Raw genomic sequence first — 12,707 nt, 5'->3', positions numbered from 1 at the left:
CATTGGTTTCATAAATTACTCTTTTGAAAGCTAAAACCCTCCCAAACTTGGTTTAGGTTATGAAAATAAAGTTGCTGCAAAGCTGAAATATTGATCATTTAATGAACACAGAAAGGTCAGATTTAGGCAAGACAAAAGTTTTGTCACCTTGTCATATAATGCACCCAATCCTAGTTTACATCCTCACCTGTGCTCACTAAATGATTGGTGGTTAATTAGTGGGTGTGTATAAAAAGAAACCCAGCTCCCCAGACCTTCACTTGAACTGCAACTTAACCTCTGACAACATGCCAAAAATCCACCCTTCTGCCAAAGCCTTGATTATCAAGAGGCTGAAGACCAGATCCACTACAGAGGTGGCTGGCACCTTTAATTTGTCTCAGCGTCAAGTACAAAGAATTAAAAAAAGATTTGAACAGGCTGGAGAGGTTTTTGACAAGCCCAGGTCCGGCAGACCCCGCAAGACAACTGCTTAGGAGGAAAGTTTGTTGGTTAGAAAATCCAAAGCCAGCTCCTCTTCCACTGCAGCAGAGCTCCAACAGGCCTGGTCACCTCAAGTCCATGTGTCAACTAGAACAGTTTGAAGGATTCTTTCTCGAAATGGCCTCCATGATCAAATCAGTGCCCAGAAGCCAGCACTAAACAAAAGCCAATTAAAAAAATGTGTGGCATTTGCCAAGTCCCACAGCCTGCTAAACAGATGGACTCTGGAAAAGTGGCAGAAGGTGGATTTCTCTGATGAATCTTCAGTTGAATGACACCATAGCCCCCACAAATACTGCAGGAGTCCTACTGGAGCTTGAATGGATCCAGAAAACAGTTAAGTTTGGTGGTGGAAAGATCATGGTCTGGGGATATGGGGGTGTGCAAAACTTTTGCAAGGTGGAAGGCAATATCAATAGCCTAAAATATCAAGAAGTATTAGCTACCTCTTACATTCCCAATCATAAAAGGGGTCAAATTCTGCAGCAAGATGGTGCTACATGTCATACATCCATCTCCACAACAAAGTTCCTCCTGGCAAAGAAGATCAAGGTCCTCAAGGACTGGCCAGCCCAGTCACCAGACATGAACATCATTGAGCATGTTTGGGGTAGGATGAAAGAGGAAGCTTGGAAGACAAAGCCAAATAATCTAGATGAACTCTGGGAGGCATGTAAGACTGCATTCTTTGCTATTCCTGATGACTTGATCAATACATTGCATGAATTATTGTTGAACCGCATGGATGCAGTCCTTCAAGCTCATGGAAGTCACACAAAATATTAAATATGGCTCTAATAGTACCACAACTTCATTCACCAATGTTATGCAACATATCTTTGCATTGGAAGTTAATTATTTGTTTGAATTTCACATTACTTTCTGTGGGCGACAAAACTTTTGTCTTGCCAAAATCTGACCTTTCTGTGTTCATTAAATGATCAATATTTCAGCTTTGCAGCAACTTTATTTTCATAACCTAAACCAAATTTGGGAGGGTTTCAGCTTTCAAAAGAGTAATTTATGAAACCAATGGATGAATTTAAAGTCAGGTTATAAGCTTTTATTTACATAACATGGATAAGCAACAGAACTTCTGTCAGGGACTGTAGAACAAAATCACAGTCTCCTATAAATGCCGCCTAAGCGCTGGCTTTCACAGGAGAATTGTCATGACAAGCTCAAAGGTCTTCAGCAGACCCCGGCTGTCATAGCAATACTTCTGCACCCCACGATCATGTTACGGGAGCGCCGATAGATGCAAATAATGATGTGCCTTCCTGTCAGCACACATTAAATGCTTCTGTCAGAGAATGACAGTGGCATTTACTATGCTAACAGCCGTAGGCGGTGCTCCACTCCCTCTGTGGCTGTTAGAGGCAGATGATGGATGAATAATTCAGCCATCATCTGCATGGAAACATGCGGGCTCATCTTGGGAATCCCCATCAAAGTCAGGGACAAAGACTTCCTGTTCCTGCGCTGAGATGTGAGGAGGGAGAAGGAGCAGCTCCATACAGCCCCTGCAATATACAGTGACCTACAGAAACAAATAGCACCCTAGACCAACATATAAAGGCTGCACTGAATTAACAGTTGTCAGTGCATGGATCGTTATCTCCTCAGAAGTGGAGGAACACCATTCAAGCCCAGAGCAGAGCAGAGGGAGGAGGGGGTGAGTGCAGATAACATGGCACCGACAGTGAGGAGGAAGGAGGGGGAGGAGGGAGAGGAACCACAAGGGCTGCTGCAGCAATGTGCAGAAGGCCAAGATAACAGAAGAATTCAGAGTATGCAGAGTGGTACAGAGACATTGGGCTTGGGGGAAAGATATGAGATTGATTACAAAAGGCTGGCAAAAGAAGTGGCAGATCATCTGACAGCAGAAATCAGAGAGGCAATAGCAACCTCAGTGAAGGACGCTTTGGCTGCGCTGCAGGGGTATGTGGAGCACCATGATATGAGACTGACAGAGGTAGAGCAAAGACTTTCTGATGCTGAAGAGAATCTGACAAGATTGGAGGGAAGATTTAAGGAGCTAAACACTAATGCTCAGCTTATGAAGGATAAAATAGAAGATCTCGAAAACAGATCTAGGAGGAATAATTTAAGGCTGGTGGGTCTGCCTGAGACAGTGACAACAAAATATTTGGACTCAATCTGTGAAAAAGAATTACCCCAGGCTTTAGGCTTACCACATAGCTGCCGTGTAGAAAGAGCGCACAGAGTGGGACCCATAAGGGAGCAAAGAGATGGTCACAGTAACAATGATAATACCCCCAAGAAAGGTGAAATGTCCAGAGCAAGACAGGTTATTATAAAATACCTGGAATACAAAGATAAAGAAGAAATTCTACGGGCCTTCAGGAATAGGAAACAGGCACTATGCATTCAGGGACACAAGATTCTATTATTTGGCGACTATTCGGCAGAAGTCACACGAAAAAGAAAAGCATTTTAGCCAGATCTGCACTGCCCTCTATCACAAAAACATTAAATTTCAGCTTTTATACCCAGCAATACTAAGAGTAAGAGGAGCAGATGGGGTCACAAAGACTTTTCGGGATCCTTCAGAGGCGGAGCGAGAGATACTACAGGACGGGAGAACACGGCGACAGAAGAGGAATGGAAAAGAAGGGACTTTCACTGATCCGAAACATGCAGATCATGCAAACATAACATCTGCAGTTAGACCCGACAACGAGCCAGAGTGGAGTCAATCGAGATCCAGACCAGCCAGTCCGAAGGAAAAGCGACAGATGGCGACTTCAGCTGGGAAAAGAGGAGGAAGAGGCAGCAGCTCATGAACAAGCAGGCAAGACAAGGACTTAATTTGAGACTGCTGAATGGAGCCATATGGTGACAAATGTGCCTTAACTCTCTAAAGTCTCGCCTACCTCCTTCTCTCTTTCTTCTCTATCTCTTTTTCTTTCGCTCCCTTTTTCTCTCTCTCTTTTTCATGCTTATCACTTTTTCCCTTTTATCATTTACTATTGCTTATTTTTTTTTTTCTTCTTCTCTCTCTCTTTTTCTTCTCTTAATGACGGTTTTAGGAGCTTGATAAATTTGTAAAGGCTGTTTAGGGGCAAGGAGTTAATAGCCAATAGAGGGGGAGAGGTGACTTAGTGGGGTGGCTTCATGGAGAGCTTGACTTGAAGCAGGGGTTTGAAAGGAGTCTCAATCATCTCAGAAAAAATGGAAGACGTTCATTGTATTTGTAAAGTTGGGGATGGGAGGGGTTATATACAGTTGGGGGAGGGGAGGGGAGGGGAAGAGAGTTGGGGAATCCATGCGACACGGCCTGAAAAAGGAACTGTTGATTTTGGGGATTATGGTTAAGCTCATTATGTGGAATGTTAAGGGACTCAGATCGCCGCACAAACGAAATATGATACTACGTCGTCTCAAGAAGCTTAAGGTTGATATTGCTTTATTATGGTGGAGAGGTGTAAAGAAAGGATGACAGCAAAATTTTTCAGTAAATGGAGAAAGTTCATAAGCGTTATATGTTCTAGAGAAGAAACAATACAAATAATGTCCACATTTGTGTCTACGGAATGGTACATGAAGTAAGACCTGTCAGGGTCCCTGTGCGAGCTGAAAGTATAGTTGGCCAAATTCTGGGTTGTGTCGCATGGAGAGGGGAGGGAGGGGTGGGAGGGATAGTGTTTATAAGTAATGTTTGTAACAAGTTATCAAGGAATGCTGAAGGGGGGTAGTGGAGACTGAATAATGGAAATATACATTGACGAAGAAGGGGAAGGAGCAAATTTGATGACCGTGACAAATATTTGATCGATAAATTGTAGAGACTATGTTATTTGATATTTTGATTTGTTGACCCTTATTTTCTTCATTCTGTACCCTTTTTTACCATTACAAGAAAAGAAATAAAAATTTGTTTTAAAAAAAAAAAAGTCAGGGACAAAACATATAATGTAAATGTACATCATATGTTTAAGCGGTTAAACAGTAACTGTCGTTTTATCCCCCCCAAAAGGATAGCACACATAAGACCAAGAAACTTTCTAATAAATTTTATCAGAGAATTCTGCTTCTTTCTCCTCCTGGACTGATCATTCATTCCCTATATTCTCAATTTACAGGTAAAATCTGTATTCAGTATCCCTTAACTGAGACAGGAGATGGCAGACGGTGCTCATAAAGTTTTTTGGAGAGCTGTAACTGTTATTTCAGAACTTGCAGCTGAATGTCTGTGTCGGTCTCTAGCTGCTCCTCCTCCATAGAATGTTATAAACACCAACTGTCATCTCCTATCTCAGTAATGGAAAAATCTGTCTTCACTGAATACGAATTTTACCCATGAAATGAGTGAAAATTCAATACAGGAGGGGAAAGAAACAAATTTCTCTGATAAGATATCTTACAAAGTTACTAATTTTCATCAGTACTGTTGATTTACTGTTGATTTATGAAATTAAAATGAAAATGGTACTATGCTGTAAGCAGGGATGTCCTAGTAGTTGTGCCCTAATCTAAGATATTGAGTTTAAATGTACTCCAGGATTCCTCCTACTTTACTCACCCGGGCCCCAGAGGTCAGTACATTGGCTACTCAGGAGCGGACATCTTCCCATGTAACAGGCCCCTTTTCCGTTCATGCATGGGGAGCCATTTACTTTAAAACTATCCTTTGGACCCGCAGGAGACTTCCCATCACACATCTCAGTGAGGTCACACTCATCCTTGGCAGGTCTACAAATAGATCCTGCAGATATAATCTGTGGGGAAATGCAATGTAGAATAAATGAATCATACAGTTACAAAACAATGAAGCAAAAAATAAGCAAAACTTTGCATATTTATCTATTTCTTCTATGAAGCTATTAAACTTCATGCTGGAGTCAAAGGGATAAAAACAAAATAAAAAGCGAGAATTGTATATTGTCTTGTACTGTTAGGAAAATTGGAGTTAAATTTGCAATTTATAGGTTTATCCATAATTTCTGGTTTATCCATAACCTTAATCAACTCATCGTCAGGGATCTGTATTGTGTAATGGAGGTTCAAAGTTACAGAATTTTAAGGTTTGAAAGAAAACACAATTCCATCAAATTAAACCTACAATGTAACATCCAGAAGAAGGCAAAAACCCCAAGAGGCAAATGCTAAATGCCCTATATAAGAGAAAAAATGCCTTTGCGACTCTGAAGGTAATAAAATTAGTTCCCTGGATCAACGTCCCCATCCCCAGAATCTAATATCATAGCAAGTTATATATTTTTTTTCCAGGCCCTCATTGAATTTGTGTAGAGACACGACCATCACAATATGTGGCAGAGAATTCTGTAATCTCACTGCTCGTACAGTAAAGAATCACTGTCTGTGATTATTAAACCTTCTTTCCTGTAGGAATAGAGGATGCCTCCTTGTCACCATCACAGTCCTGGATGTAAAAAGCTCATTAGAAAGATTTCTGTACAGTCCCCTCATATAATTGTACATTATAATAAGATCGCCTCTAAGCGTTCATTTTTCAAAAGTTAAAAAACATAAGTTACTGTCTATACTACAGTCTACTAGTGATGGGCGCGCCCGAACTGTAAAGTTTGGGGTCTGTACCAGATACATGGTGTCCGTACGCAGACCCTAAATGCAGATTTCTCAGGGAAGGCGGCTAACTAGACTACTACAAGGAATGGAAGGCCTCCCATATGATGAGAGGATGAAAAAGTTAGCTATGTTTAGCTTAGAAAAAAGACGTCTCAGAAGAGATCTCATTTATATGTATAAATACATGTGTGGTCAATATAAAGGACTGGCACATGACTTATTTCTTCCAAAGACAATACTAAGGACCAGGGGGCAGTCACTGCGAGTGGAAGAAAAGCGATTCCGGCAGCTAAATAGGAAAGGGTTCTTTACAGTTAAGGCCCCGTCACACTAAGCAACATCGCTAGCAACATCGCTGCTAACGAACAACTTTTGTGACGTTGCTAGCGATGTTGCTGTGTGTGACATCCAGCAACAACCTGGCCCCTGCTGTGAGGTCGTTGGTTGTTGCTGAATGTCCTGGGCCATTTTTTAGTTGTTGCTGTCCTGCTGTGAAGCACAGATCGCTGTGTGTGACAGCGAGACAGCAACAACTAAATGTGCAGGCAGCAGGAGCCGGCTTCTGCGGAGGCTGGTAACCAATGTAAACATCGGGTAACCAAGAAGCCCTGTCCTTGGTTACCCGATATTTACCTTTGATACCAGCCTCCGCCGCTCTCACTGTCAGTGCCGGCTCCTGCTCTGTGCACATGTAGCTACAGCACACATCGGGAAATTAACCCCATGTGTGCTGTAACTAGGAGAGCAGGGAGCCAGCGCTAAGCAGTGTGCGCTGCTCCCTGCTCTGTGCACATTTAGCTGCAGCACACATCCTGTAATTAACCTGATGTGTGCTGTAACTAGGAGAGCAGGGAGCCAGCGCTCAGTGTTCGCTGCTCCCTGCTCTCTGCACTTGTAGCTCCGTGCAGTGGTAACCAAGGTAAATATCGGGTTGGTTACCCGATATTTACCTTAGTTACCAAGCTCAGCATCTTCCACGCGGCGCTGGGGGCTTGTCACTGGTTGCTGGTGAGCTCACCAGCAACTTGTGTAGCCACGCTCCAGCGATCCCTGCCAGGTCAGGTTGCTGGTGGGATCGCTGGAGCGTTGCAGTGTGACATCTCACCAGCAACCTCCTAGCAACTTACCAGCGATCCCTATCGTTGTTGGGATCGCTGGTAAGTTGCTTAGTGTGACTGGACCTTTAGAGCAGTCAGACTGTGGAATTCCGACCACAAGAGGTAGTAATGGCAGACACTATAACAGCTTTTAAAAAAGGGCTGCATGATTTCTTCAGTACACAACATTGTTAGTTATACGTGACTTAATAACAAAATGTAGAACTGGTGGAGGAAGGTTGAACTAGAAGGTCTTTTTACAACCTATGTAACTATGTAACTAAGTCCAATATATGGAGTTCTCACTTCTACTATGTAACTAAGTCCGTTTACTGTTCGGGTTCGCCCACCCAGATAATTACAAAAACAAATAAAGGAGAAAGAAAGAAAATAAGAAATAAAGCAGGAGCGTTATACTCACCGAGTCACCTGCGCGGCTGTAATACTACTTCCAGGTCCGCTCATTAACCCTTATACATATTCAGTGCTGGTTGGTTGCAGTTAAATTCATTTTTGATTAGTGAGAACGTTAGGTCTCCATTTGTACATGTATGAGAATTACTGCCCACTTTAGACCCTTGTACTTTCACCAACAAAATCTCTCTAAGTTAGACAGCTTTAACAACGTGTCCAAAACTGATAACTTGAATGCAGCTTGTGTTGCTCATGTTATCTAACATATCTCACACTTTCCCCCAAACCCTATACATCATATAGGAATTCATCTAGTATGTGTCTTACATTTATATGCCTCCAGTATTTTTAAAATTATTCATTTTAATAATTTTTTAAAAATTTCTGTATGTGGATCCTCTTATTTTGATGCACAGCCAAGATAAGCGCACGGCCAAGATAAGCGCACAGCTGGGGGCTGCAGCCTGTAACCATATACTTTATCTGTGCTGGTATCACAATATGGGAGGACCCAACGCCAATTTATCACAGTGGGGCTGCAGTGTGATTGCAATCAATCGCAGACTCCTGGACTGATGGTGGGTGGGGGAAGCAGTGAATATGTATGAGAGTAGTGATTCAAACCCAGAACTGGGTAAGGAATTGGCTAAAAGATAGGAAACAAAGAGTAGTCATAAATGGAACATTCTCTAAATGGGCCATAGTCAGCAGTGGGGTGCCGCAGGGATCTGTGCTAGGACCAATTCTTTTTAATCTCTTTATTAATGACCTTGTGGATGGGATTGATAGTAAAGTGTCAGTCTTTGCTGATGACACCAAACTATGTAGGATAATAAAAACTGACCTTGATAGTAGAATATTACAAAAAGATCTGGATAAGATGTCAGAATGGGCAGATACTTGGCAAATGAGATTTAATGTTGATAAATGTAAAGTAATGCACCTAGGACGGAGTAATCCTATAGCTGCGTATACATTAAATGGAAGTAAACTCGGGACTACAGAACAGAAGGACTTGGGTATTCTCATTACAAATAAGCTGAGCAGCAGCACTCAATGTCAAGCAGCAGCTGCAAAAGCAAACAAGATTCCGTGATCCCAACGTATTGTTACCCCTCTATAAATCACTTGTAAGGCCACATCTGGAATATGGGATTCAGTTTTGGGCTCCACATTTTAAAAAGGACATTCAAAAGTTAGAGTCAGTTCAAAGGCGGGTAACTAGACTATTACAAGGAATGGAGGCCTCCCATATGATGACAGGTTGAAAAGTTAGATATGTTCAGCTTAGAAAAAAGACGTCTCGAGGAGATCTCATTTATATGTATACATACATGACATGTGTGGTCAATATAAAGGACTGGCACATGACTTATTTCTTCCGAACACAATACTAAGGACCAGGGGCAGTCACTGCGAGTGGAAGAAAAGCGATTCCGACAGCTAAATAGGAAAGAGTTCTTTACAGTTAGAGCAGTCAGACTGTGGAATGCCCTACCACAAGAGGTAGTAATGGCAGACACTATAACAGCTTTCAAAAAAGGGCTGGATGATTTCCTCAGTACACACAACATTGTTGGTTATAAATGACTTTGTGACCAAATGTAGTACTGGTGGAAGAAGGTTAAACTAGATGGATCTAGGTCTTTTTTCAACCTTAGTAATAGAGTTGAGCGCGGTTCGCGGTTCGAGGTTCTCCAGTTCTAGGCTCGAGTGATTTGGGGGCCTGTTCTAGATCAAACTAGAACTCGAGCTTTTTGCAAAAGCTCGATAGTTCTAGAAACGTTCGAGAACGGTTCTAGAAGCAAAAAAACAGCTAATTCCTAGCTGGCTTTCTGCTGTAATAGTGTAAGTCACTCTGTGACTCACACTATTATGAAATTTCAGTGTATAGTGTGCGGGAACAGCGCCTTCAGATCACTGCTGTATGGATAATGGCGATTGCCATTTTTTTTTTTTCTTGTCTTCCTTCCCTAAGCGCGCGCGTGTAGTGGGGAGGGCCAGCATGTCAGCCAATCCCAGACACACACACAGCTAAGTGGACTTTTAGCCAGAGAAGCAACGGCATGTGTGATAGGATGTCCATGTCACATGTCCCTGCAATATAAAAACGAGTATCTGCCCGTCCGGACGCCATTATCTCTTCTGCGTCCTTGGTGTCAGACATCACTGGCGCAGCTCCTATCGCCGATACTGCTGTATGCGCTCCATACACAGCGCTGGACAGCTTAGGGATAGCACTTTCTAGCAGTCCTTTTAAGGGCTCGTCCCGGCAGGGTAAGAGCCATAGGTGACAGGTCCTGAAAACAGAGACAGCGTCTGTGTAGCTAAGGTCAGGGATTTCCTCGCTGCATTTCCCCATTAGGAGGGAATAGAAAGGCAGGCTTCCTTTCCTCTACCCAGAGCCCCACAATCCTGGCACTGTACCCTCCTGTCCTCTGCACACTCAAACTCATTATAACTAAGCCATTATACTAGCAAACACTGAGTGTACCTAGTGGCATCCTAAACGTGGCTGTTGGACTTCTGTATAGTCCCAGTAGTGCACAGATATTTGCAGCACGTCTGCCTGCATTGCACACTCAAACTGATAGTTACTAAGCCATTATACTAGCAAACACTGAGTGTACCTAGTGGCATCCTAAACGTGGCTGTTGGACTTCTGTATAGTCCCAGTAGTGCACAGATATTTGCAGCACGTCTGCCTGCATTGCACACTCAAACTGATAGTTACTAAGCCATTATACTAGCAATTTATGCTGCCAGTTTAAGGGCCGTAGTTGCATTGTCAGGGATATTTATTCTTTATTATTCTGCTGTTAATAAAGCTAGACCACCGCTGCAATCTACACCACCTCTCAATTTTTACTACCACATTTTCAGTGCACAATCTTGTCGCAATCAACATGAGTGGCAAAATGACAGATGCTGGTGGAAAGGGGAAGAGGCGTGGTGGAAAAGGAAAAAAAGGTTTTGTCCGTGGGGAAGGTGGCAAAGCTCCATTATCATCTGCTGAAGATAGACCATCTACCAGCAAAAGTAAGATGTCTACTACTTACCGTGGACAATCCGATGTGCTCCCTTTTTTACGGACACGAACAACAGGAACAAAGGTAGATGATGGCCAAAAAAGGAAAATGCTTGAATGGATCTCAAGTGGTCCAACAAGTGCCCTCTCAGCCACTTCAAGTACCGCATCCAAAAAACACCAGTCCTCTGAGTTGTCATCCCAATCAAACTTGCTTTCTCCCAGCTCTGAAGTCTCCAACAGCCCTGCACAGTATGGTGGAACTGAGATGGCTGAGTCTGCAGAGCTGTTCAGTCACACTATAGCCTGGGAATCAGAGGTCTGCTCCCAAGCTACAGTGAGTACAGAACAGGAAATGGTCTGCAGTGATGCCCAGAACCTTTGTGACTCTGATTCAGGCCGTGAGGACCAAGTTTCTGAGCATAATGTTGACCCTTTGTCACAAACTGTAACACCTGTGGTTATAGACAATGAGGAACATACTGATGAAGATGAGACGCAGATACCCGATTGGGATGACAACTTAAATATTCGGTCAGGGCAAGAAGAGGCTCGGTCTGAGGGGGAGGGGAGTGCAAACACAACAATTGATGATGAAGTTCTAGATCCCACCTACTGTCAACCCACAGTCAGGCACTCGAGGAGGTCAACAGAGGTGGTGGAGGAGGATGCAACTGATGACGAAGTTACCTTGCGCCTTCCTGGACAGAGTCGGAGTACTGGTAGCACGTCTACAACTGCATCCTCAGCCACCACTCTGCCTCTGAGCACTAGTCGGGGTGGATCAACAGGTCGCATGCCCTCTAAGCCTTGCCTAGCCTGGTCCTTTTTTGACATAGCAAAAGATCGCCCAAATTATGTGATCTGTAAAATTTGTCATGGTTCTCTTAGTAGAGGTCAAAACCTCAGCAGTTTGACAACTTCTTCCATGAATCGTCACATGAATAAATATCATATGTCCCGGTGGGAAGCTCACCGTGCTGCAATGCGGCCTAGCGGAGCGAACCATCCACCGCCTGCCCCTTCCAGTGCATCCGCGCGCTCTTCATCTTCTAGGACTGTGGGGACAGCTGTCACACCTGTTTTTCCACGCACAACTTCCACCACTGTAACCGCAACAGGCACTTTGCTTGGTAGGTCGTCAGTTGGTTTGGAAGGGGAAACAAGTGAGTGTGTACAGCTCTCTCAGACATCGATAGCACCAACGTTGGATGAAGGCAACATCATGTCTCCGCCTGCACTTTCCTCACAAACCTGCATTTTTCCAGGGACACCCTACTCAACACCGTCTACACACAGCAGCCAGATCTCTGTCCCTCAGATGTGGTCAAATAAAAGGCCATTTCCTGCGACCCATGACAAAGCTAAGAGGTTGACTCTATCCCTCTGTAAGCTCTTGGCTACCGAAATGCTGCCTTTCCGCCTAGTGGACACACAGGATTTTAGAGACCTTCTGTCTCTCGCTGTGCCCCAGTACCAGATGCCTAGTCGCCACTACTTCTCTAAGAAAGGTGTGCCTGCGCTACACCAGCATGTCGCACAAAACATCACCGCTTCCTTGAGAAACTCTGTGTGTGAACGGATGCATTTCACCACCGATACTTGGACCAGTAAGCATGGACAGGGACGTTACATGTCGCTGACTGGGCACTGGGTAACTATGGTGATAGATGGTGAAGGGTCTGCTGCACAAGTCTTGCTGTCCCCACGACTTGTGTGTCAATCCTCTGTCTGTCCAAGTTCCGCCACTGCTTCTGCCTCCTCCACCTCATCTGGGTCCTCCACCTCTGCCACAAGCCTGCCTGGTCAGGCCACCAGCGTTCTCACTGCGCAGAAGGAATCACGCACCCCTCATTACTATGCTGGCAGCAGAGCGCAACGGCATCAGGCGGTCTTTAGCTTGACATGTCTTGGGAATAAAGGTACCTTCACACATAACTTACCTGCGATCCCGAAAACGATGCGACCTGATAGGGATCGCAGGTAAGTCGCTGGGAGGTCGCAGGTGAGATGTCAAACAGTCAGATCTTACCAGCGATGCAGAACAATACAGATCGCAGTAGCGACCTGTATAACGATCTCAGCAGTCACTGTGATCCTGTTACACAGTG

The 12,707-nt window shown here is 44.0% G+C and overlaps 1 protein-coding gene across 2 annotated transcripts in view; it reads right to left on the bottom strand.

Moving 5' to 3' along the window:
* LOC142301898 (disintegrin and metalloproteinase domain-containing protein 28-like) overlaps window positions 1-12,707 on the bottom strand; it is a 179,805-nt gene that overhangs the window by 57,916 nt on the left and 109,182 nt on the right. For both annotated transcript variants that reach the window (XM_075342937.1, XM_075342939.1), the window contains exon 15: window positions 5,030-5,225. In XM_075342937.1, the coding sequence (XP_075199052.1) occupies window positions 5,030-5,225 (196 nt within the window). The remainder of the gene's footprint in view (window positions 1-5,029; window positions 5,226-12,707) is intronic.

The sequence above is a fragment of the Anomaloglossus baeobatrachus genome, chromosome 4 (genome assembly GCF_048569485.1).
Source record: "Anomaloglossus baeobatrachus isolate aAnoBae1 chromosome 4, aAnoBae1.hap1, whole genome shotgun sequence".
In the NCBI taxonomy this organism is placed as follows: domain Eukaryota; kingdom Metazoa; phylum Chordata; class Amphibia; order Anura; family Aromobatidae; genus Anomaloglossus; species Anomaloglossus baeobatrachus.
This window is presented reverse-complemented; position numbering and strand designations above follow the sequence as displayed.